The sequence below is a fragment of the Talpa occidentalis genome, unplaced genomic scaffold, assembly GCF_014898055.3.
Source record: "Talpa occidentalis isolate TD23 unplaced genomic scaffold, MPIMG_talOcc4v2.1, whole genome shotgun sequence".
Classification (NCBI taxonomy): domain Eukaryota; kingdom Metazoa; phylum Chordata; class Mammalia; order Eulipotyphla; family Talpidae; genus Talpa; species Talpa occidentalis.
In genome coordinates this window covers 153,436,363-153,462,175 of record NW_026555331.1, presented here as the reverse complement: position 1 = coordinate 153,462,175, position 25,813 = coordinate 153,436,363, and the positions used below count along the sequence as shown (strand labels likewise).

At 51.6% G+C, this 25,813-nt stretch overlaps 1 protein-coding gene across 2 annotated transcripts; it reads right to left on the bottom strand.

Annotated features, from left to right (window-relative positions):
* On the bottom strand, positions 1 to 25,813 carry GALNTL5 (polypeptide N-acetylgalactosaminyltransferase like 5). 2 transcript variants are annotated; one of them, XM_037516103.2, is made up of 10 exons: positions 25,621 to 25,812; positions 24,942 to 25,017; positions 22,018 to 22,321; positions 19,069 to 19,189; positions 14,234 to 14,400; positions 12,635 to 12,757; positions 11,201 to 11,450; positions 8,922 to 9,039; positions 2,656 to 2,805; positions 1 to 289 (listed from the first exon to the last, which is right to left on the bottom strand). In XM_037516103.2, the coding sequence occupies exons 3-10, from the start codon at positions 22,280 to 22,282 to the stop codon at positions 137 to 139; spliced, it is 1,347 nt and encodes a 448-aa protein (XP_037372000.1). In that variant the 5' UTR covers positions 22,283 to 22,321; positions 24,942 to 25,017; positions 25,621 to 25,812; the 3' UTR covers positions 1 to 136. The 2 variants fall into 2 exon arrangements, with proteins under 2 accessions (XP_037372000.1, XP_037372018.1); XM_037516121.1 differs by lacking the exon at positions 1 to 289 and adding an exon at positions 299 to 346 and having other exon boundaries at positions 25,621 to 25,813.

Genomic DNA, 25,813 nt, shown 5'->3' with positions numbered 1-25,813 from the left:
AGGCACTCTGCAGACCACTGTCGTCATGGTGTTGCTTTTTTTATTGCATCTCACGATGTTCCAAACTTGTGCTCTTCTCTATGTGAAGCAGTAGAGAACTTTCCAGCCTTTTATTATGAAAACAGTGTTTCTTTTCTCAGGTGATTATAGAGGTCTCCAGTTCTGGGTAGACAGTATCCAAATACCACTGAAATGATTTGCAACCCAGTCGTTTCCTTAATTCCACACGCTCGCTGATGTTTCCATAGTCGGCCTCTTTTAGGTGAGGTTTCCGTCTGAAAAACTGCTCCTACGTGGAGATTTAAGAGTCAGTCCCCTGAATGAACACTTGTTTGGAGATCAAACCCTGTCGAACATAGCAGTACATATTTTCACCACCTGAACTAAACCCCCTTCCAATCTCATCAGCATGGGGGGTGCAGAAGCACACATAAGACCGGGGCAGACTCAGCCCGCGTGTGCGCAGCGTGAGGCGGGAGAGGCTGCGGCCCAGGTGGCACTGAGGGTCCAGGCTGGGTCTGGGAGCACGGGAATCACAGCCACCTGCTCTGCCTCACATCCTGTCCCTTCTCTCTCAAGGACGCTTTAGCGCAAAGCCCCTCACTCCCTCAATCAACAGTCTCTCAGTCAGCAGTCTTATCATTCCAGAGATGGGAGGGGATGGTGGGTCAGGGCAGATGGGCTCTGGTGGAAGAGAGTCTGGGTTCAAATTCTGCTTTTCCATTTATTAACCTGTGACCTCGGCTTCTGCCCTCATGAGGTGGTCGTGCGACTTTAGTACCTGCCAAGCCCTTGGGAGAAGAAGGCTGCCACCTGAGAAGTTATTTTCATACACCTGGCTAGTCTTTGATGACCTCTGATTTAAGGAAACCCCAAGAAGTACTGTCTAATGGACTCAGCCTGTGGCATATGAAAGAGGTATTCTCAGTAAGCCAAAGTCACGAGTACTGTTCCCAGTCCTCGACTTGGAGAGTGGGCGTATTGTTGAATGAGAGGGGTTTGCTTATCCCAGTGAGCAGACACTGGGCACACCACATGGGCTGCTCCCCAGGGATCCTCGGCCTCTGTAGGTTTTTGCCAGTAATTCCTGCCACTTTTATTTCCCTTCCCCAGGGTCTCTTGGTGCAGAGGATGGGCCTGAGGGTATAGAGGATCATCATTCTGTAATGAGGCGAGCAGCCCTCTCGTCCAACGTCGCTAAATAAATTTCCCAATATGCTGTGTCATCCAATTCATTGATTTCTTTCTTTCTTTCTTTTTTTCTGCCAAACACTATAGGCTTTTTAAGTTAGATGAAAATTTTGGTCACTATATCTTCTGTGAAATGAAGTAAACCTCTCAGAATTAGCTGTTCAAATAATTCATAATTAAATGCAATTTTAAACAATCACATCAGATTAGAAGAACTATAAAGTCTAATTAAAACCAGTTGTAAAGTTGCAGGGAGACAGGCATCTTCACATAACACATGACAACGGTGCAGGAGGCGGTGTGGATGGGGCAGGACAGCTTGGAGATAATTCCTGGGATTCAAAATGCACCAGCTCATGGTGCAGCAAGTCCATATCTTGAGATTTGTTCTACAGATATATTTGCACAAATGCACAAAAAGTTAGGTGTAAAGGATGTTCGTGTCAGAATTGTCAATAAGGTCCAAATGGGACCAATTTTAGTAGATACACTCAAATTTCCCACTTTCCTTGAGTTGCCAAGCAGTTTTCCAAAGGGACATTTGTAATATTTAACACTCTCACCAGTGATGTCTGAGAATTTCTGTTGCTTGGCAACACATGGTCCTATCAGACATTAAAAATGCTCGCCAGTCTAGGTGGCTATGTAGAAATACCTCATTGAGGTTTCAGCTCTCATGGACCTGATGACTAGGGAACTTGAGTGTTATTATTTTATGCTTTGAAAATAATAAAAACTAGATCAAGGCTAGGACACACAATATCGCAGAGAGATTCTTGCCCGATTCTATCAGATATATTCGTGAATGGTCACAGAGTTAATCCTGCACATTCATGTTTCTGAAGTGAGGTCTTACCACAGTCACTGTCCACGTGGGACAGTTCGTGCGTGCATTCTAGATGGGCTACTTCCAAGTAAACTACGTGCTCTCTGGGTGTCTCGGACCCTTTCAAGAACTGGCAAGGGGCTTAAACCTTGGGGAGATGCAGAATGAAGGTGCATGGCTTTGACGGAGAAATGCTTGGTCATGGGTAGAAAACAAGTGGCAGAGCTTCTTGTGTGTTCCCCACACCCGCAGCAGCCACATCACCTGGGGGCTTGGCAGTCGAGGAAGAGAACTAGTGAGTGGCAGGTACGGCTCGGGGCGGGGGTCCGGCTCAGAGGGACAGCCTTCAAAGGGAAAACAGATGGGGGGCGGGGCAGGAAGGACTTCTTGTGTTGGTTGAGATACTTCTCAGCTTGATTTTCTCTGGGAATTACAAAGTAAGGTGCGTAGCAGCTTAGAACTAACTGAGGACAGGGTCTGGGGAAAGGCAGATGAGTAGGTAAAGGGATGCCACTAAGTTAAGGGAAACGCTGAAAGGAACGAAAATTGGTATCTGGAAAGGCAGGTGGAGGCTTCTTTAGAGCAAACCCACTTCTACACTTGAACTCATCTCCCCAAATCAGAGGCGTATCCTTCACCTTGTATTCATCCAACCAGACGTGCGCCAGCCTGAGGCTGTTGCGGTTTATGGCCTGTGTGATGTCAGGGGAGTACGACTTGGGGTGCTTGTCAATGTGGCCCACTCGCGAGCAGGGCAGTATGTAGAGCTGACCCCCACACATCCAGATCTGTGGAGAAAGGAAAACAGTAATGATCTTTGCTAGTAATAGGTCACTCTGAGATCGTTTTTGACCAATAATAGCTAACCGTCATTGTTTCTTATCTCATTGAATCTGGCTACCCATTCACAAGGTAAAGGAGCCTGGGCTAGCTTGCTGAGGACGAGAGACAGGTGGCCAAGTCCTCCCTGCTCTCCCAACTGCCGCAGGCCCATGTGGGCAGGTAAATCAGTCCAGCCTAGACCAGCACCAGCTGAGTCTCCAGAGGAAAACATGTGTAAGCAACACAATAAAACCAGCCATCCTAGCCAGGCCAGAGACTCGCTTTAGCAACACAGCGAGTTAGGAGGACGTTTGATCAGGAGCCACTGTGTTCCGGGAGAGCTTGTTACACAACCTACCAGATATGCGAGGGGCCAGTGTTTCTCAAGTAAACAAGACCTCTGTCCTCGCAGCTGCTCCGTGCAGGAACTCAGTGTGATAGGCTGAGGTGCTGATCATCAAATATTAGCTCACCCCATCCCTCACCTTGGGGCAGAGTCTATTTCTTTGACACTCTGACTTGGGACTTGTCCATTCAGCGTCTTTGGATGATGGAATGTGGGCAGCACATGTGTGACAGGATTCTCGGCCACAGGGCTGGGCCTGACACCGCGCTCTTGCCGTCCAGACTATGCTGAGCTGCGGCAACTCCTGGGATGACGAGCAAACTTGGAGACCAGAGCTCAGCCTAGCCGATCAGACCCAACGCACAGGCCTCCTCCAGGCCACACCTACTGTTCCGAGCTACTCTGCTTTGAGCTGCAGACAGCATCTGTGTGGCATTCACTGCCTGGCCCCCATGTGGCCTGGAACACCCCTTAGTCTCAGGATCCACCATTCTGACCGGCCTTCGTTGTGCTTGTGTACCACGATGGGGATTTGTCCAGCTCTCTCCATCCGCCCTGGCCCCTGCCTAGTTTCATCTGCTGTCATCCCTTGTCCAGGTCATTGCAAGAAACTCCGCTCTCCCTGCTTGTCTTTCACTTTGTTAATTTCTGCAGCCTCTGTGTCTGCCCCACTTAAGGCACGTCTGTGCGTTCCCCTGGCACCTAACGTACAATCTGAACCCTCCGGGGCCTGCTCGTTTCTGCCCCGCCTCCCGCCTGCCTTGCTCTGCCACCCTCTCCTCACCCACCGGGGTCCGGCCTCCCTGGCCCGCTCACCGCGGAGGTCAGTGTGCGGAAGCGGCGGCCTCTCCCACTCTTTTCCTGTGGTCTGTATTTACCAGGTGAAGTGGGGCTACGTCCCGTGGCCAGCTGGGGTGGGATTTTCTCAGTCTGCTCTACTGGTCTAACAGTTGTTTGTTGTTTTTTCCAAAACCAAACCAATCGTTTTATTGTGCAGTTTCCTTCAACCAGACAATTACTTAAACGTCAATATAAAAAAATCTCTGGAAAATAGTCTGTTTTCTTCTTCCTCCCCTGAACTGGGGCGAATAGCTTTGCCCTTCCCAAGCCGGTGGGTTCCACGACGCCTGTCTTGCATCACCCGCGCTTACGACACGGACGCGCTTCTCTCAGGGACGTGCCCTCTCCGGCCGGGTTCTGGCAGCTCACCAGTGATCTATCAGGGTAATCTGCTCAATACAGAGACAGTGGGATTGGGGGGTAGCAGTTATCAGGGGAGAAAAGACTGGGGCCCCAAACAAGACAGGTCCTTACGAGGACAAGGTCACCCCAAGGCCAGGCTTCCGCAGAAGCTGGGCTGGGACAAGGGCCCTGTGGGGTGGGGCTCTCTGCAGTCACGGGCAGGTCGGGCTGCTGAGCTGGACACAGGAAATGGTGCCCTGCGGACAGAGACTTGGGCTGAGGCTCTCAGCAGGATTAGACGTCCTTGTCCTCATTTGGGTGGCACTTAGACCCCAGCGCCAGGCAACATCTGCAGCATCTGTGCAGGGTAGGTAAAGGCATCAGGCTTTCCTGCCCTCCCGCCATCAGGATGGATGATGGATCCTTGCGGTCCTGAACGCATGCCTGATGGCGGCACCTGGAGCAGGGTGTGGGCCTAGGGAGATGGGATTCCCCTGGGCTGAGACTGGGCTTTTAAGGGCGGCGTCACGGGGACGCCGCCAGAAGCCAAAAAAGAAGCTGAGAAGAAGCAGAACGAACGGAAGAGCAGAGAAGCAAAGAGAAGGCCGGAGAGCCCAGATAGAGTGAAGACTTGCTGGGGGCTGGGGGGACTGCCAGCCTCCTGGCCCCCCAGCACCCCTGGCTGCCGTGTGCCTGGTAATCTAAATAAAAAGCCTGCAAAACCCACCGGGGGCTCCAGGACTGTCTCCTCCTTTACCCCGTCTGCTGGGATCCCAGAAAACCTGCACTTTGGTCTTCCTGCCCCTACAATTGGCGTAAGTCGGCAGGATGATCCATGCAGACGGGCATGGAGCCCTCCGAAGACCTGGAGGGACTGAGGAGTAACAGACTGTGTTTGCCTGTGACGACGCTGGAGGCGCCATGGCGGCACAGGAGATGGACAAGGCCCAGGAGCTGCGGGACGAGACCTCGCGTGGAGGAGACGCCCGAGAGGACCAGCCAACGACCCCCGAGGCGGCAAGAATCTTCAGAGAAGAGAGGACCACGGTTTGGAGCTCGCCAGTGCTGACGCAGGGAGAGGCCTAAAGGACTTGGACTGACGAACTTGGACTGACAATCCCGCCAGAAGGCAGAGGAACCTTGGCAGGTTAAGTTTTGGGGACCCTGGGGGAGGATGCTATTGTTTGTGCACCCCAGGAGATGGGAATCTGGGGTGGCCAGTGGGCCTTGATGGCCAAAAGCAGCCTGTGTATGCCCAGCAGCCAGGCGGAGGAGAAAAGCCAAGTGAGAAGGCAAAAGCTGGAGCTGATGCTGAGTTTGGGAAGCCTGAGCGGCTGTTAAGCACTAAATAAGCTGAGGAAGGCCCGTGAGTCTCGTAAAATCACCTGTGGGGGATGCTCTGCTCGATGTCGAGGGAGGGTGAGGAGCTGAGGAACCCTTCCTTGGGGGACGGGTGGGGAACGTGGCTTGGGGTGGAGCCCCAGCCAAATGTAGAGTTTGGATCCCCGACCCATGTGCTTGTGCAGTGGGTTGGCCTGAGTGCAGGGGCCTGCGAGTCGCATGGGTGGCTATGAAAGCCGAGTGTTGGAGCGACTGCAGACAGAAACCCTGAGGGTTGGCGATTACCCCCAAAGAGTAGAGAATCCTCAATCCAGGAGTGAGTGCATCCTGGGGGTGGATGCTGCGTGTGGCTTGTAGCCGAGACTACAGCCAGAGAAGGCCGGGAAGCCTGACGGCTCCTGGCATGTGACAGAGATGTCTGAGTGGTTCCCCTCCCTCGTATGAGCAGTGCCTTGGGCAGCAGATGTGGTGGCTCATCTGCCGGTACCAATAATTGTCTTTTGCCACTAGGTTGGGGCCCTGCCTGGACTTATTTGTGTTCTGTTGTATTTTGTTACATTGTGATGTATTTCATTTACTTTCGTGGGCCATGGCTGCGGTGTTCATATTGCCAAGAGACATGTGTTTATGACTTGTATATAGAGACTGATAAAGACGATATGGCAGAAAACCCTGAGGGGGTGGACTGTAGGGTAAGGAAAAATGTCAGGCTTTCTGCCCTCCCGCCATCAGGATGGATGATGGATCCTTGTCCTGAACGCATGCCTGATGGCGGCACCTGGAATAGGGTGTGGGCCTAGGGAGATGGGATTCACCTGGGCTGAGACTGGGCTTTTAAGGGCGGCGTCACGGGGACACCAGTAGAGGCCGAAAAAGAAGCTGAGAAGAAGCAGAATGAACGGAAGAGCAGAGAAGCAAAGAGACGGCCGGAGAGCCCAGATAGAGTGAGGATGTGCTGGGGGCTGGGGGGACTGCCAGCCTCCTGGCCCCCCAGCGCCCCTGCCTGCCGTGTGCCTGGTAAATCTAAAAAGCCTGCAAAACCCACCAAGGACGCTCTAGGACTCCTCCTTTACCTGGCCTGCTGGATCAGAAAACCTGCCCTGTGTCCTTCCTGCCCCTTACAGGGGCGTTACAATCTGGGACCAGATTTCAACCTCAGGAGTCCTCCTGCCCCCCACCCCTGAGGTAGCAGCCCACCCCCGCTGCAGAGATAGCTAGAGACCACAGAGGGGGCCCACGGCTCCTCATTCACTATCAGACACAGCCACGGAGGTCTGGGGTCACCCTGGTAACCCCCCCAGGGAGATGCGGCCAGATCCCTTTGCTGGTTGTCAGTCTGAGGCAGGTCTGCGTGGGGGCTGGGTGCGGAGTGCAGAGCAGGGTCGTGAGCCGGCCCAGGCCTGCCGCAGCTGCGTCTCTGTCTACGGCATGAGCGGCCCGCGGGCAGGGCAGGTTGGGTGCTCTGCAAATCTGCCATCAGAGAAACAAGCTGGGCTTCGCGCTCAGGAAGCCCCCGCGATACCAGGCTCCTCCCAGCTTGGGCCTTGTGGGGAAGAAAGGCAAGGTTCGCAGCAGGCCTTGCTTTTAGGCTGATGAACCAGGAGAGGAGAAAGGGGGGACGGCAGGGCTGCAGAAGCAAGAGAGCCTGGTGACCCCTGCCACCTGGTCCCGCGGAGGTGGCACGGAAAAGCTCCCCCGCGGCCCGCGGCTGTTGGAGGCAGCAGAGGTGGTGGGCAGGGCCCCAGAGGCCCCAGGCCTACAGCTCAGGTAGGAAGGGCTCTCCTCGAGACAGGGCCGTCACAGCTGGCAGGGGGGTCGGGAGGGGAGCACACTGGGGCAATGAGATCGGCGTGTCCCAGGTACAAGCTGGCCGGCAGTTGTGAGGTCCAGTGGGGTCCCATCTTTTCCAGCCCCAGTAGCTATCTTAGCAGAAAACTAGGGGAGGCTGCTTGCCAGACACCGTCCTCCACCAGAGCTCAGAGGAAGGGGGCGAACACCTCACTGAGGCCGCGGCAGCCCCCGGCGCTGTGCTATGCCCATTACGGCGGCGATAGTCACGCCAACGCGGCCGGTGCCAGCCTCCCCCTCAGGTACCCGACCCCAAGCTTCACCCACTCCACAAAGATTTCGTGACTGGGTTCCACATGGGACAAGGCCAGGCGTGGGGGAGACAGTGTGGGATGTCAGTCCTGTCCCTGCCCTTGCGGAGCTGGTAGCAGGGGGATGCACAGTGGGTGGGGGACGCAAAAGCCAGTCTCTGCCTCAAATCTATTTAAAATCAAGATGGCAACAGCAGAGCATTGAAACAAGGGTAGGGGCCAGCCCGGGCCATGTAGCCTGCCCTGCACACACAGACAAGAGACACGGCTCACCGGGCCAACACTCACAGGAGAAGGGACCTCAGGCGTGTGCGCACGCTCGCGTGTATGTGCATGTGTGGGAGGGGGGTTGTGGGTGTGTGCAGGGAGCGTGAGGATGAGGTCCAGAGAGTCTTGCTGAAGAAATGGCATCAAATCTGTCATGATGGACTGTGGTAGTGAGGAAAGAGGGACGTGAAAGAGACGGTGATGATTCAGCAGAACTGACCAGATAGGGTGAGGTGAACTGGAGGGCGTGAGAAGGACAGTGGAGTCCAGGGGCAGGGGTGGCGGGGGGGGGGGCACTCACCCACCCATAGAGGGGGCATGGCTGAGGGAGGAGTGGGGGAGGGGGCAGGGAGGAAAGAGTCGGCTTTTGCATGTCCGGCTTAGCGCGCTGTGGTGCATTCAGATGAGGGCAAACTGTCCATGGATGGACACAAAGGCTGTGACTCAGGAGAAGGAACAGCGGAGGAACAAAAGCAAGAACTGGCGTAGCATGTAAAGCAGTTAGCGCAGTGTGGGGTGGGTAGAGAGAGGGGGGAGAGTTTGGGGGCCTCGGGGAAGCCCCTTAGGAAAGTAAACTTCTGAGCAGACAGGCCAAGAAAGCGAGCCAGTGTTTGAATGCAACACACTGGGGTCAAAACAAAACATGCAGTAAGAAGAGCTGATATTTTATTGAGTATTTTCCATCTTCGCAAGGAGCCGCGTCAATCGTGTGGCGCATATACCACCAGGAATGTGCTAGATGCTGACGTAGGAAAAACGAGCACAAGAGCCACAGCAGGAAGCATGGCTTAAAGCTAGAGTTCACGCTCCACCCGCAAAGGCAACTACTTTGAAAAGGTTGACTTACCCTTAGTGAAAGCTCCACGTTTTCCCCTCCCCAGAGGTTCATGTCTTTGTCGTACTGTCCGAGCTCCTTAAAGTAATGCCTGTACACAGCAAAAATGCCTCCAGCCATGGCGGGAGACCTAAGAGGACATGGAAATACCAACTTGATTTCATGGGTTCAGTCATGATGGATGCTTGCCAAAATTATATTAAAAACGAGTGATATGGATAGTTAAAAACTGAAAAACCGTCATTCACACCAAAATTATTACCTATCCAACTTTTAAGTATGTGGAATTGCTAAATTAAAACCGTAGTTACTTAAAACCAGGCAGTAACTCTTGCCTAATGGCACCAGATGCCGTAAGCAATACACTCTAAGTGCTGCCTTGGAGGAAAGGAAAATTGTCTTAAAAAAGAAAAAAGTTTCTTAGCAAATTTAATGTTTTTTTAAAAAGATGTATTTATTCATGCACACAAGAACTGGGGTACAGGCCAGAGGTGTGGAGGGTGAGAGGATCCACCAGAGACAGAGTCTGCTGCCCGGCGCGGCGCCGGCTGCGGGCTGGGGCGACCCCACGGACCTGGCCATGGTCACGCGGCCCTCGCCTGGAGGGAGGCCGCGCCCCGCAGGGCCTCCCCCGGGCCCGCCGCCCCCCCCCCACCCCCGGCCGCTTGTCAAATTGACAAATGAAGTAATTTCACAAAACAGCCTGCGAAGGCCGCGGTGGGCATCGCTGAAAGTCGGGTGACAATATATATGACTCAGAATTCAGGCCACGCCTTCCCCGCAAGAGAAAGGCTTTATTCTAAAACCCCGGGAATCACTAGCAAGCATGCATGCGTGCGCGCGCGCGCGTGTGTGTGTGTGTGTGTGTGTGTGTGTGTGTGTAAGGCCGGGTGGCGGTGGTCACCTCGGCGGTGGTCTGAGCCTGCGGGGAGGCCGTGAAGAGGTGCGGGAGCAGCCAGGCTGAGCCCCCTGGCAGTGGCGATCCCTGCGGCCTCTCCACGAGTTACCACAGCTGTGTTTTCCTCACTTGCCCTAAGTTTTCCAAAACTCTTATATCTGTACTTTTATGGTCATTACACTTGTAACTTGAGGGGGAAGGAATCGTCAGATATGAATACAAGTTAATGGCATGGCTAATATCTAAATTTTAGCTTTTGTTAACCCTCTGAAGACAACCTATCTGGTCTTGCAGGTGCTGTTCCACCTTGTAACTGTGACATGTTAGGCTATAACGCAGCTGCCCCTCCGGGTTCAGGGCTGGAGATTTGTGTAATTCTGCCTACAGTGGAGGTGACCATTGACAGTACTGGCAGGAGGGGCAAATTTATAGATCATGAAGCCGAGGCTCAGAAAAAAGAAAACCATGTAGGGTACCAGCAGAAATTGAGGAGCTGGAGACTTGATTATGTCCCAGGGTAGGTGGGTGATGCCAGTTTAGAAGATGAAAGGTCCAAGAAATGACTACAGGAATCATAGTAACAGTTATAAAATGACGTTAATGTAGCGCTGGTGGACAGTGTTGTAATCTTGGAAATATACTAAGCTGTTCATGCTCATGACAACTCTGTGAAGTATTGTTATTCTCCAGACTTTACAGATAAAAAAATAAGCCCCAGAGAGGTCAAGCAATTTGAGCAACGTCACATAGCTCTGGCAAAATTAGGATGGAGACAAGATCAAAGACTTGCTAGGCTAACATGCTGGCAGAGGCACTCGTGTGGTTGGTGAACAGAGGTCAACAGAGAAAGAAAAGAGCCCTGGGGTCCCGGCTAACTGAATGTGGGGAGCAACCTGGGAAAGTCTCTCCAGAGACAGCCTCCTACAAATCCCAACATTCAAGCCATTCCTACAGTTTGAGATACATTTTCTGGACTAATAATCTTGGAAAACCACTTTTATCTCAGCCTGTAAAATTACAGATGGAAGCACTTGCGTAGACATTTCATACATGAGTCTGGCCATGGCCAGGCCTTCTGGGCTACGTACGTGCTGGCACCTCATGCACTGATCAACACACAGCTTGCCCTTGAGGGCAAAGTCCACATGCTGCCAGCAGCCACCTGGAGTCAGAGGGCCACTGACACGGTCATGCTCGCAACCGGGTGACATGCTCATTTTCAAGCGACAAAACCGCAGGCCTCCCCAATTCTATTATAATAGGCACTTAGGACCAAGAGACATATAAAGCACTCCTTCTCATTCAGCCCTAGCAATCGAAGGAATCATCTCCCTAATTTTTCTGCCAGGTCCCAATCCCAGACACTACGTGCCATGGCCGGAAGACATCTCACCGGATGGGAGCGGTAGGTCCTTCAGGCCCGTCCATCTCATAAGCGAAGACGTTATCCCACTTGAATTGGAGGTACCAGTTGAAAGCTCCCCTGACGACGGGAGAGGGCCTGTACTCCAGGGTGGTAAAGTCAATGACGTCAATCAAAGGGCACACCACCATCTTGGGGTCCTTGGCGATGGCATACAGCAGGGGCTGCAGCCAGACTCTGTTCACCTCACAGTGGCTGTCCAGGAACACCAGGACGTCCCCTGGGGAGGCAAGGGCGGGCGTTAGTTCGCTGGCTGACACGCCTGCCACCCCAAACCAAGGCTCGACGCGATGAGTCTTTGTTAAACACTTAGTGTGTGTTTGGTCCTCAGGGTGCTTTCAGTTTCACCGGGTGGATGGTGGGAGGGAAACCAGCACACACTTAATTCTGCACCCAAAATGTGGGTTGTGCTCCCGGCACAAACGTCTCTCTCCTCAGATCTTGCCACCCGCCGAGCGCTCTCCCCTTCCCGCCTTTGTGCCACCCCTGCTTCCAGTTCTCCCCGGTGGACTTTGCCCCTGGCGTCCGTCGGCTCTGGGGCCAGCGCCTCTGTCCCCGCGCCTGCATGTTAGGGGCATCTCATAGCCACACAGGCACCTTGGCAGTGGCAGTAAACGTCATGGAGAGAGTCCAGACTCAGATGACAGGAGGGGTGCAGCGCACTCCCTTATGTCTGGAGGCTTCTAAGGGCGTCTCTGATAAAGTGACGTTTATGGTGACATTTGATCAGAGAACGGAGCCACGCGGGTGACAGGCGACGCAGGCCCGCCAGGAGGGGAGCTTGCTTCTGAGCGCCACGGCGGGAGAGTGCCTGAGATGGCCAGGGCCAGGCAGCGGGCTGCGTGGCGCCGCAAAGGCAGGGGTCTTTGGGCAAAAGCTCAGTGGGTTTGTTGGGTTTTGGGGGTTTTTTGAGTAATAGTGGAAAATAAAAATTGCCAATTGAGAAATGACTAAACAGATGATGTGCCCTACGAGCCACGGGAACACTGTACTCAGCAGCCACTAAACATGGAGGTGAATTGGGTCAAAGCATTGACATAAAGGGTCGGTCTCACCAGGCAGTGTAGATGGGGCGATTCCACATGTTTAAAAATCCCTCAGGTGTGTGTGTGTGCACAGTCACGCGTGTACACACGCATGCACGTGGCGGTATATAAAACAAAGAGGCGCACACCCAGCGGGTAGCAGCCCGTGTGGCGTTCCCGACAGTGAACACGCTCCACCTGCGTTAAACAGGAGCCTGTCACGTCTGCTCAGGCCAGCGCGGCAGCCTCGCAGGGCCGAAAACACGGACACCCTGTCTCTGCCAGGGGAGACGCAGGGGGTGCCCCGGGAGGCATTTCGTGTGGGCAAGAAAGTCCCAGACCCAGACCTGGGGTCACGGCCCGCCTGGAATGTTCTTACCTAAAGCAAAAGATGCGCCGATCAGCCTGGAGCGGATCAGCCCTTCTCTCTTCTTGTTTCTTATCAGTTTAATCTTTCCCCGAAAAATTTCCAAGCGGTAGTCTAGCTTGTCTTTCAAGTCATCTGCAAAAATACCCAACACCTGACAGTCAGTGGTAACTACAGGAACAAAAATGGTGGCTCATGCGACTGATCCCTGACCACGCTAACCCGCGGGAGTTCTAGCCAGAAGAGAAAGACGTGTCCTGTATGCGGCAGGGAGAGAAGTGACTCAGCATCAAGACAAGCCGCTCGTCTGCGTCCCCCCGGGGCGGCTCTGTTCGCTCCAGCCCTGCGTGTGTCCTCATCGCAGGAGCCTTGGTGCCGTGGCAGTCTGACCCAGCGGCCCTGCGGTCTGCGCCCGAGGCTAGGTGGCTGACGGCTTTCAGACTTTAAAGGGCACAAAAGTAAAAACCGAAACTCATCTGACTTTGTCTGACGCTATATTCGCAGACCTAATGGCAATGACCTTGAACTGAGCTCCAGGGCCAGCTGGAAACTGAGAACACAGAGTAAAAAGGGGCTACCCAGAGGGGGCACCTTGAAAACACTGAATCCTGGCCCTGGACGCCTGTTACAAACAAGTCTCTTCTCGTTGGCTTGGGAGGAGGGGAACCTGCACCTCGTGGGCTGCTCCGCGGGTCAGGAATCTGCCCATCTCTCCGCGTGCCCAGAACGAGCAGGGCAGCCCCGCACCCCTCTGATGGGGTGGCTCCCGGGGAAAGCGGCCTGGTGACTGGACACCCTCTGGAGCACCCAGATGTGGCTGGCAGGAGGCTGAGTCGCATCCCACCATGGGTGACACCCCTGGAGTCACCCCCCCCCCGGGGACCTCCTGGAGTGTCGCCCTTCCCTGGCTGTGAAGACCTTACACTAACCCGGTTCTCTGGCGTGCCTCAGGGCTGCAATTAGGTTGTAAAATAGACAATTTATTTCAAATGCTACGTGCGGCTCATCAGATTTGCACCAGTGTGCAAGTCCCTGCGAGCACCAGCGTGGAGGACAAACTCGGAGCTCCGCTGTCTACGATTCGAATGGAAAGGGGATGTGTAAAGGGGGACGGGGTCGCCCCTGCCTTCAGCTGGGTAACAGCTCCCCAGTTCCCCCAGATAAAATGCAAACCTTGCCCTTCACGTGGTCTTTTCCTATTTATTTCTTGTCTCCTCCCCCGGCCCCCCCAACTCAGACGTGAGCTATGTAAGATGCATTCAGCGCGGCTCCAGTCTTGCCAAGCTTCCTCTAGCCTCTGGGCCTTCGGGCGCTGTGTCTGCTGCTGAAAACAACTTTCCCTTCCTTCCCACCAAGGCAACTCTGACACCCGCATCAGACCCCAGTGACTGTCACTTCTTCCTGACGCCATCAGTGCTCTCGAGTGGGTCCCTTCATGTCCCCCGACACCGCCCCATAGGAACCAGCTCTGACCTCCCCACCAGGAGGTCACCTGGCTACACACACACACACACACACACACCCCGCCCCAGACGTCCTTTGCGGGAAGGGACTCCCTCCGGGCGGCTCCGCCTTCCAAGGACATGGCGCGCATCTTTGGGGCTGTCTTACCAGATTCGCTCATGTCGTCTATCAAGATAATCTCCTCGAGGAGCTGCAGCGGGGTGTGCGTCATGACGCTCGACACCGTCCTGAACAAGGCATTAAACTCTTCGTTGTGGAAGCAGATGATGACGCTGGCCGTGGGCAGGTGGGTTGGGTAACGCTTATAGTGACACCTGCAGGCGAGAACAAGAGGGAGGCGGTGAGTCACCTAAGCAGGTGTTGGGGGCGCGGCGAACATCTTTCATCATTTGCGTTTCCCCTTCCTGGTTCCTTGTGGGTTCTTATGAGCTGAGCTCGCATGGGCCGCTGTGACCTGTGTGCTGTCTGCAAGGCATAGCGGAGCACGCCTTGACCCCTCTGGAGAAAGCCCGCATCCCAGGGCAGGCGGGGGCCCAGGCCGCTGCTCACGGGATCACCTCTCTCCAGGGTGGCCTCGGGGTAACCCTGCCGTGATAACATCAGGTACCTTGCTGACTCACGTCTCTTGACGTAGGGTGACAACATCCCTTTCTCTGTCCCTCATAAAACTGTCCCCTTGCCCCCCAGACCTTACTCCTCACGGCGCTGCGGCACGGCCAGCTTTCACCTGCCCGTGCACTGTCACGAGCGGCACAAGAACATCCGCTCCAGTAGCAGAGTCTCGCCTTGCGCACCTGCTCCATGCGCGACCCGGGAGTCCCCCTCGCGTCCCCGCCGCGGAGCGGCCGCAAAGTTCCTGTCGCAACAGTTCCTCTCATTGATGATTTGATAATCGGGTGACAGTACATTTAAAAACACGAGAATGGAGCTATGAGCATTTCTTTCACTTCTGCTGCTCTTCTAATCTTTCACACTCGCTTTCTCTACGCCAGTCATCATTGCTGCTTCCGCAGACAGTTTTCACAATCCAAGTTCATTTTGAGCATCATATAAACAAATTACTTTGGCATCCATAAAAGTGATTTAATAAACTTATTCACATTGAAGGTTCAAATTTATTGTATTGTGTTGACCTCAAAGAAAGTCTGTGCTTCATTCCTACGTCGGTACCGTCTGCAGAGGATGAGATGTCCTTGTATTTCTTCCAAGGATTTGACAAAAATATTTTACTGTTTTTTTCCTTTTTAAAATGTTCTTTATTAAATTTGAAATACATAATTATTCAACCATGTTTTAACTACACCCCCAAAGGAAGAGCGTATTACGGAATAGGATAGTGTTACCAAGGTCAGGAATGTAAGGGTGGCTCAGTGCAAGATATCAAGGAGGGACGTCGCGTGACCATGCTAATTCAGAGGTGAGAAATTGTTCGATAAAACTTAACAGTGATTTCTGATTAAAATAAATCCCAAATCAAGACGAACCGACTCCTCGTCGGCATAGCTTTGACTGGTTGATGCACACGAACCGGGTGGGATCGTGACCAGCAAAACATTCAAATAAGGCCACATCTGATGCATTAAAGGCAGAAGGAACAATTTCAGCAGCAATTTCGCTTTCCACCTTGTGCTTTTTTTGTGTGCTCCCAACTTTCCAGAATGAACACTTAAAAGAAATCTGCATGTTTATTAATTACAAGAGGATAAACAGTAAGTTTAGAGCACAGAAATCTGACAGCTGCTGTTTCAATGAATGGTCAAAAGTAACTTCACCAGTAATGGAACAAATAGACAATGCACCTCCTCATTCGATGCTGAGAAGGACATGGCATCACTTCTATGACATTCCTACCCCCAAAACGCATGATTAGAATGTGATGGCAACCAGACACCCAACACGGCGGAACACGGCACGAATGAGTGGGTAGACGTCATCATGTGGGTCCTGGTTTTGATGAAAAAAGCTCAGAATCAGTTTCAGAGGGGAGGAAAAGGGACAGGTGCACCAGATGGTCCTGGGGCCCTGGGGTGGCCCCTCCCAGAACCAGGACCCCAAACGTGAATTCTCCCTAGACTCAGGAGTGGTGGCGTGTTCATACAGATTTCCTGATTTTGTTCATTGTTCTGTTCTGAGGGTATGGACGATGCTAACATTCAGGGAAATCTGAGAAAAGGCTATACTTCTTTGAACTATTCCTGCGCCAATTTTGTAAGTCTGAAAAAATTTTAAATAGAGAAGTGAAGAAATAAATCAGAGACAGAGCAACATAGTCTTCTCGTCAGAGATGTGTATCAGCATTTCTTTTTAAAAAAAGATTGATTTATGCAAATAAGATCTAGGATGCAGGCCAGAGGTGCGGGGTGTGAGAGGATTCATGCAAGACAGTGGGGAGCAAAACAGCCAGATCTACTGAAATACACTGCTGAGGGGAGCAGCAGGGAGACTGGAGAGGTCCGCTGCACTGTGTGGGTCGCCTCCCTGGCTGGGGATCAAACTCGTGCTGCAGTTGCTGTGGATATAGCCTCACAGGGCTGACGCTCAATCCCTTGCACCACCAGGGAGTCCCAGTATCAGCATTTCTTTAGTGAAGATGATCCTGTGCACGTCAAAGCCAAAGTTGAAGGGAAATGTACTCAGTGGAATAACGCAATTGGCTAATGATGGTTGAAATTCTGTTTGGACCCAGATAGTTGTGCTTATTCCTAGCAGCTAGAATGGGTTTCAAACACAGACATGTACTTGGAGTGGAATTGAATTTCCTATCAGATGAACTGACATCTCGAATAGCACCCTGCCAGTTTGCTCCGTTCTCAGGATCGTCTCTCTAAACTTTATTTTTCTTAACGAATAATCATGTAATGTGGGAAGGGAAACCAAGTAGCTGTGTTGTTGGAACCCAGCCGCCTGAGTGGTGGGAGCCGGCGGGTGCAGAGTTGGCCTTTCATGCTGCTGCTCCACCGCAAGTCAGCTGTGGCAGTTGCTCCTCAGACACCTTTCATGTAACAGTGTACTTCCCGGATCATGGAATGGGCCAATCAGGTGCAAGCTATGAGCTGGTTGGTGCTAAATGGTCCAGTCAGCCACAGGATTGAAAAATGGTCCAATCAGACTTGCGGGTGGGGCACCCTGAAAAAGGGTATAAGCCCTGGTTGAAGGCAGCTGAGTTGGCAACCGCCTCTGAAGGAAGAGGAAAGAAGGGAAGACACTGTTCTTGGCCTCTGAAGAAAGAGGAAAAGAAGCATCCAGCAGCTGACCTCCAAGGAGGGAAGAGAAGCCGAAGGACTCTGTCAGAGACAGGGCCTGAGAGGAGCACCAAGGGCCCCGGCCTGGCGTCTCAAAGAGCTGTTTGTTGCTGGTGTCACCCAGCAACTCACAAGGAGCTGTGAACACTGGGTGTCCCTGACACCACCTCTGGGGGACCAGTGGTGACCATCACTACTGGCCAGTGCTGTCCGGCACTCCTGGTGACCGGTGGTGACCATCACTGACACTATCTGGGTGAGGCAGCAGCCACTTGTGGCCACAGTGAACTCTCTGTTTCCCGTTTGTAAAATAAAGCCCGTGGTGGTGGTTCCTGGAGCCTGAGGGCTCTTGCAGTTGTGCGCGCGGGTGAGACCCACAGACAGCGACCTGTCCTCTTATCGGGCACCGTCCTTTGCTAGGCTCTAGCCCGTAGGCTCCTGTTGTGTGGGTGCTGTCCTGCTCTAGCCCTTGGTTTTGGTTTTTGGCCTTTTGGGGCTTTTGGTGGCGCTCTGGTCTCAGAGCCGGGGCAGGTGGGCGGCCTCCATCCGGTCTCCTGCCTTGGTGCCCTTTTTTCCTGTCCACCTGTTTCAGATGTGTCATTTGAGAATGTGAGATTTAGGGGGGAAATGACAGCATGCAGAGAAATCCCTAATTTATAGGCCTCCAAAACGACATTTTGTGGTAGGTAAATAGTGAACTGCATAAAAAGTTGCTCTCCAAACTAAATTCACTCCCTATTCTATGGTTTGAGTGATTTAAATCCTTCCCCCCTTATTATGAGCCAGGTGGATATGTCACATCTCTCTATGCTCCACATCCTGTGACGTCAGCCCCCGAGACTTCTTAGATTTGTGACTTCACATTTGTGTCACACGCTAGATGCGCCAAGACAGTGTGTCCTCACTTCCTCCTGGTTCCTGCTACTCACTGTCTTTGTATTTGAAGATGCCTCATTTAGTTAAGGAGGGGGGTACCAGATGCCTCATTTAGTTAAGGGGGGGATACTGGAGATCACCAGGACCTACAAGATATTAAAAAACGCTCTAACACACATATGCTTACAACATGAGTGCGTCTGGGGACATTATATGTGAAATAAGCCCAACACAAAGCATCAAATAATGTGTGAGTCCACTTCTAGGAGGGACTTGGAGAAGTTGAAATTCATAATGACAGAACGTGGAATGGTGGGGCGCCAGGACAGGGAGGGGGGCTGGGGAGTTAGTGTTTAATGGTGGAAAGTTTCAGTTTGGGGTGATAAAAAGGTCCTGGAGATGGATGGAGGGGGTGCTGGTTGTGTAACAATGTGAAGGCACTTAATGGTACTGAATTAAAATTAGTTAAAAAATAGCTAAAATGGTAAATCCAATGTCATGTATCTTTAACCACAATTTCAAAAAAAGGCATTAATCATTAACACAGATGATTAATGAAACACTAGGGCAGGGGGAGAAGACTTTGAAGGAAAAATAGGTAGCAGTGCGAAGCATTTTGTATCATAAATAAACGCCCTTTGCTCGAAAGTCCTTATTGGTGATTTCACAAGATCTTGTGTTCTCGATTCTTGGAAACCGCCAGAACACGTTCTGTGCCAATGGGAAGATATTCTCTACATTGTTAGCTCTATAATATAGACATTACTGGACTTTAAATAGAAACCTGTGTTGTAAGATTTCTGATATCCCCAAAAAATTAAGATCTGCTTAGTTACTTGATTTAAAAAATTAGGCAGCACATACATTTTATTCCTGGTATCTGGTAGGTCTCTCTCGTTGCCCAGTTGTTTACTGATAAGGACATTAAATCCATATTTGATAAATCCTTTATATAATTCTGGGTCCGCATAGTTAGAACTGTGACCTGTAAGGAAGGTGTTAGAGTTACATAAGTACAGGCTCATTATCATTTTGATGCAGGACTCTAAGAACAACTGTACTTGAAACTCACCTTTTCCCAGAACCCCCAGGCACCAGCACAAGGCGCTGTGGGAGGGTCCCAGTGAGCTCTGTTTGGGGATTTTCTGACAAGGTTAAAATCAAAGTATTCACACAAATCACAGCAGACTTCTTAGAAGAAGAATCAGCCAGCTCGCCTTTAGTCATTCACCACTGTCGTGAACAAGGTGGTGTAGGAAGGGAGGGAGCAAGTTGGTGCCCCCTTCTCAAATTCCATTAGGAAGAATAAAACAAGAGGACAGAGAACAACCCGAACATACCATTCATAACAATAAGTGGAATTGGGATAAGTTTCCTATTAAAAGATTAAAACCCTTCAGTGGCAAAAAAAAAATTTAAAAAGTCATCATGAAAGAGAAACAGTGAACTAAAATGATTAAAAATGAAAGAATAGTCAGAGAACACAGGAGTTGTTTTAAAATACAGAAAATATTGTTTTAAAATATAGAATTCATTGGAAGGCGCATACAGAATTATTTTATACTCAGAAATTATAATAAGGAATTAATAGTAATGAACTGGTAGATTCAAATACAGCTGCAACAAAGCAAAGTAAAATTGCTAGAAATAGTAATAAATAGTGCCACCAGTGAACAGGAAGGGAATATTTTAAGGACAATGGAATCAAAGAATGAGTGAAAAAGAACTTGAAGAGTTCAGTTCCCTTATTGGATTTACATTATACTTTGACTTTGGGAGGAGACACTTACTTTCCGCTGCTCAATTTGAAATAAAAGGTTTCCTATAAAGGGGGTTTCTGTCAAGACGAAACAGCCTCATTTCCCCGGATTGTCTCTTAGGCCTACAGTTCCCTGGACGTGATGCCACAGGAAAGCAAAGGCGGAGACAAGGAGGCGGGCTGCCTGGGCCTGGGGACCGGAGGCCAGACTTGGCGAGCTCCTGGGCTTCCTCGCTGCTTCCCGTAACCCGTAAACACACAGGACTGTGGAGTCTTTGACGAGAAAACCAGTCAGCACAGACACGGCTCGGAGTCTTCTCCCCTAGCCACAGGCCAGAGAGAGGTCACAGAGACGGGTGGGGCTGACTAACCACGGATGGCTCTGTCCTAAATCACGTTGGGCGCCAAATCTGTAATAGGACAGGGAGAGGGGCAGCCCAAATCCCGCAAACCGGCCTATTCTAAATGGGTTCTGCCATCCGCCGCACCAACACAAAACATAGGAGACTTTAATGGGAAGGATCTTTAATAAAAACTAGGAAACAATACAGGTGAGGCAAAGAGTCTAGTTTCTAAATGAAGCACCCAAAGTTACCCGTCCCCTCGTGGGTAAAACTCCAACCATATGGGATCGGCCCAGAACAAGGCCCCAAAGCCTGCCCCAAGTCTAAAGCATCTTCCCGTGGGGACCCACAAAAAAGGGTCAGAAACAACCAGACAAGCCCGGAAGGAAAAGAGCAAAATCAACATCAAGATAAAAGCTGCCATTGTCACCTCCTCACAGGTCTCACCCACCACATCTGTGTCACCCCGTCCACGACCAAAAGACAAGCACAGTTTCTTCACGTGTCTCTAGGCTCCATGCGCCTCCTCCAGGGCTCCTGGCTCCATCCTGCTTCCTTCCTTCCTCAGTCTCTTCTGCAGCTTCTCTCTTCTCTTCCTGCTCAGCTCCACCCTCCCTTGGGTGGGGCAGGGAACCTCCCCCTTTCCTGGGGACCACCCTGTTACACCATCAAATAGCAGTAGGAGAACCCCACGGTCCCTGTGGTTTCAGGGGACCCTCCTCACCTGCAGGGAACAGAGGGCAGTGCTCTCTTTCCCCACCTGGTGTAGGGGGAGCAAAGCCTACTCCCCTTCCATCCTCTTCCTGGCAGGAGGGGATATAAAATCGCGGCTACTTTAGAAGATAGAGGTGGCATTTCCTTAAAAGTGAAACACAGACCTACTCCATACCTCGCCCATCCGCACGGAGGTTTTCACCTAAGAGAAACAAACTATATCCTTGCAAGAACGTACACATCCGTTCTCAGAGCAGGTGGCAATTCACTGCAGAATATCTGTAAATATATTAAATATATGCTTGGGGATCATAAGACGGGGGGAAGGCATACTGAGAGATACTCGCCAGCTCAGGTTAACCGTCTCGGAGGAGGAGGAGAGGGGCCCAAGTTTTATTGTACCTATTAAAAGGTACTTCTTTTGCTAAAAAACTAAATTCACAAATTTAGGCTTGTAATTGACTTTATCGACAGCGTCACAGCGCAGGCAGTATCCTGTCTAGATCCGCAAGGACTCCCGCAGAATGGCGGGTTTACAGACAAAAAGAGGGCGGGACAAGGTTATTAGGAAGGTTATTCCAGGTAAAGCCCTTCCCTCTGTGGGAGGCGGGGGTCTTACCATTCAGATGCCCCCACTGGCGCTGACTCGGAAACCCCCCAGGGGTTGGTTCAGGGTTGAATTTTGGGAGAGGTTAAAACGGCATCAGGTACAAGTTTTTTCGTGGGGACCCAGCAGGAAGGCTGCATGCTGGGCCTGTGTTTTCTATGTTTAACACTTTGAAAAATAAAAAGCAATCTGAAACAAGCATGGCAAGCTATATTTAAAATGGTTAAATTTAGGCAGTAAATACGTGCATACCTATTATTATCCATGTGACGTATTTCATAATCTAAAAATTGAGTTGTTCTAAAAAGGACGCGCTCTTACTTTTCCAAATGTTACATTTATGGTGCATCTTCCTCCAAGACGGCAAACAGAGGACCCGAGGTACTTACTTAAATTTAAATGTGGCTCTTCAGCTTCAGCTTCAATTTCTCTAGACCTTTCGACTCGCATATGCGGGTATGGTATTCGCTCTGCACCATAGATGGTTTCCTGCTGCAATTTCTTTCCAAGGGACCAAATTTCTGCCAGGCCCTGGTTTGTCTGCAACTGGTTGACCTCATGATTTTGGTAGAAATATGTAAGTAGCAGTGCTGTGCTGAGAGCTAATGATGCCAAGGATCCGTAGAACAAGTATAGGAGTACAGTGCGTCTCATTGTGCACTTAGCATTTTTGAAGGTCTGTTGTTCAATTTCCTGAATGAGAAGGATTTAAGAGAAGCTGTATCAGATAGTTCAGTGGTTCCTACATCATGGACTTTAAAAATTCAAACTTGGGTGATTTAAAACTATTTTGATACCTGTGTATCATATATCTTGACAGTGTTTCTTTTTATCTAGTAACAAAAACTCTTAACGTTGATTTTCAATCGGTCACTTAACATCAAAATGTATTACACTGTAATCATAAAACATGCAATGTCAGGGCCTCCCTGGTGGCTCAAGGGATTAAGCACCCGCACTGTGAGGCTATCCACAGCCTCTGCAGCATAAGTTCGCTCCCAGGCCAGCCAGGGAGGAACCCACATGGCACAGCAGACCTCTCCTGTCTGCCCGCTGCTCCCCTCAGCAGTATTTCAGTCAGTCTGCCTGTTCTGTTCCCCGCTCTGTCTCTGGTGGATCCTCTTATCCCCCACATCTCTGGCCTGTACCCCAGCTTTTGTATGCATAAATAAATCTTTAAAAAACAAAAACATGCAATGCCACTTAGTCACCGGCCCACACACCGGGAGACGCTGCTCTGGGAATGCTGTGGAAGGACATTTGTCCTTTCCCGGTGTTCAGTCCATCTTGGCGCGATAGTGCAGGTCTTTAAAAAGCCCACCCTGACAGCAATCAGGCTGTCAGAACTGTAGAAACGTATGTGTCAGGCTGTAGAAACGTGCAGTATCACAGCTGGAAGGAGCTGGGCCACGCGGCCTGCCACAGGGGCCGGGAGAGCAGCACACCACTGTGGCTCACCTGGTCTGGTTGCGTTTACCCGGCTGCTGAGGCTGCTCCACCCCCAGGAATATGCCCTGGGAAGACTCCTTTTCTGGCATTTGGTGAAGCAGCGTTGGGATAGACCTCGACACAGCTCGAGTTCCCTTTAGCAGGAATGCTGAGAAGTGGAGCGATTTCTGCACCCCTGGAAATGACTCAACTGCAGCTTCGTGTGTTAATATTGTAAAAGCTGCAGAATGTCATGTTGTTCGTAGTCGGCAAGGGGCCTCCATTGTCAGTTTAGGAGACGTGCAGCGCGTGCAGCTGTCAGGGACGAACCCGCACATCACAGATGTTGGGAGAGACGCATTTGAGACAGCGAGGGCTTGCAGGCGAGGGTGCTGGAGGGGAGGGTCCTCCTCTTCCAGAGGCAGAGGGACGTCACAGCTTCAGCACGAGCCTTGATTTGCTGCCGAGGACCGTGATAGCGGACGTTTCTACATTTTTGAAAGCCTGATTGGTGTCAGATTGGACTTTTTAAACAAAGTCATTGCATGGTACCGGAGGAATAATTCTTCCACACTCCTCCTGCAGCAGTGCTTCTTGGTCACTTTGCGTGTTTTATAAGCATGTAATACATTTTGATGCTAAGTGATCATTTGAAAATCAGTTAGAAAGTCAGTGAGCCTCGGGCACCCAGGCACTGGCTAGCGAGCACTCAGCAAGTTCCCTGTGACCTCACACAGTGACTTAGCTGGGCCTGGCTTGGGTTTCTCACGTGCTCACACACAGCCTTGACGCAGGTGTCCTTAACCCCTTCTTGCCCCCTGGCAGATTATAGAGGTGAAGTTTGTTCCTCGCAGGACCAGAACAGCAAGGTTGCAGAGAGCGGGCTCGCTTGCTGTGTTAGTTCTTACATTTTCTTGTTTGTAAATTTCCGTTTTAAATATTTCCTATCTAAAGCAAAAATACGTGTTCCTACTTTGACTCCCACTGTATTCTTAATGCTTATTTCTAAAAAAAAAAAAAAAAAGATTTATTTTTATACAAGAACTGGGTACAGGCCAGAGGTGCAGGAGGGTGAGAGGATTCACCAGAGACAGAGCGGGGAGCAGAACAGGTAGACGGACCGAAATCCACTGCTGAGGGGAGCAGCGGGGAGACAGGAGAGGTCTGCTGCACCATGTGGGTAGCTCCCTGGCCGGTCGGGAATTGAACCAGCGCTGTAGAGGCTGCGGACAGCTTCCCAGCATTGCACTCAACCCGCTGCCTCACCAGGGAGGCCCTTAATGCTTACTTCTAAAAAAATTCTGAAGCAAATAAGGTATAATCTATGAGGTTTGATAAAGCTTCAATGTGTCTACAGAGTGTTCAGATTTTTCTCATATTTTCCATTATATTTGAACTATTTCATAATTTATAAGCAAACAAAAAAAGAGCATCTTGCGAGGCTTCCTGTAAAGATGGCGCTTGAGTGTGTCTGTCTCCTTCCCGCCTGGCCCAGGTGTGAGGAAGAATAGAGCAAAAACCTCTCCTGGAAAGGAGTGTGGCGGGAAGACCACCACGCCACATGCGGTGCCAGCCTGGGGCAGGACACCAGCTCTGAGCATGTGGCAGTGACTGGGGGACACGGGCCCCCCATCCAAGTGCACAGCCAGGGAGCCTCAGTGGAGCCGGCCTCGCTGCCCCGGCACACGTGCGTAGAGAGCTGGCTCCCACGGGCGCCCCAGGGCCCCGGCTCCAGGAAGGCCAGCTGCTCCCGGACACAGCAGTAGCTCCCCTCGCCCTTCCGCAAGAGAGGTCACGCCGGCAGCCTGGCAGTCTCTCCTCTGGCAAAATGCAAGCAGAGAGGCACAGCCTCTGCAGATGGGCGCTGGGCGAAGTCTGGGGTCACCTGGAGAGGGAAGGCTGGACCCTCTTGGCATCTTTCCCGTCTCAGACACAGGGTCCCAGAAGCCAGCTTGTTCTATCTGAGGGAGGAGAAAGGAAGTTACTCTCTGGCGAAATGGCAGGCCCCAGAGTGATCGCCACACAGTGAAATGTGGGAGCCAAGCAAGCCAGCGAGCCCCACATGTCACGTGGGGTACACTCAAAGGCCACGCTGGACACAGCAGAAAGGCTGTCTTAAAAACCAAGTCTTGAGTCACCACACTTTAGGGGTGACACAGCTAACTTGACTGTGCACAATCGGTGCTTGTAACCCCTTGCTTCCCGGGGTGACCGGCTGCCCACCCGACACTGACCTTCTGACACCACAAAGAGCTGTTCTGTGATGTGTTTATATTTGAATAAGTGACACCATCCACTTAACATTCTAAGTGAATAAATCGTATAAAGTGAAGACACACAGAGGGGTAGACGAAGAAAACCGGCCCGGTGGAGGGATGTCCAGTCCACCTCCAGGGAAGGACGGCCCAGCCCGGCAGCCACAGCCCCTTTCAAACAATCAGATCCTCATTCTGGCCTTGGGGGCCAGCTCCCCCTGGAGACTCAGCGGCTTGCACTGACTTGAGGAGGGGTCCCCACACCTGTGTCCCCACCTGCCAGCTCCCCGGCCTGCCGCGCCCACCTACCCAGAGAGGACTGCACTGGGGCTGTGAGAGCTGCCGATTCCCAGCCGAGGGTCAGGCAGATTAGGCAGGGGCCCCTGTGGGATGTCCTGAGAGGGGCTTCTTCCTCGTGGTGGGCTTCCAGGGGCCTGATCCTGAGAGAGATCTGCTGGCTGCCCCGCGTGGCCCTGTTCAAAATGCACCCTCAGGCCGCCTC

What these genes read in the sequence shown, in the direction of transcription:
- GALNTL5 (XM_037516103.2), bottom strand. Translation starts at nt 22,282, where the DNA reads ATGAGACGCACTGTACTCCTATACTTGTTCTACGGATCCTTGGCATCA. An exon ending in CCAGATACCAGGAATAAAAT is followed by an intron (nt 14,401 to 19,068) that starts GTATGTGCTGCC and finishes TCTCGCCTGCAG; the next exon opens with GTGTCACTATAAGCGTTACC. An exon ending in AGACGACATGAGCGAATCTG is followed by an intron (nt 12,758 to 14,233) that starts GTAAGACAGCCC and finishes GTATTTTTGCAG; the next exon opens with ATGACTTGAAAGACAAGCTA.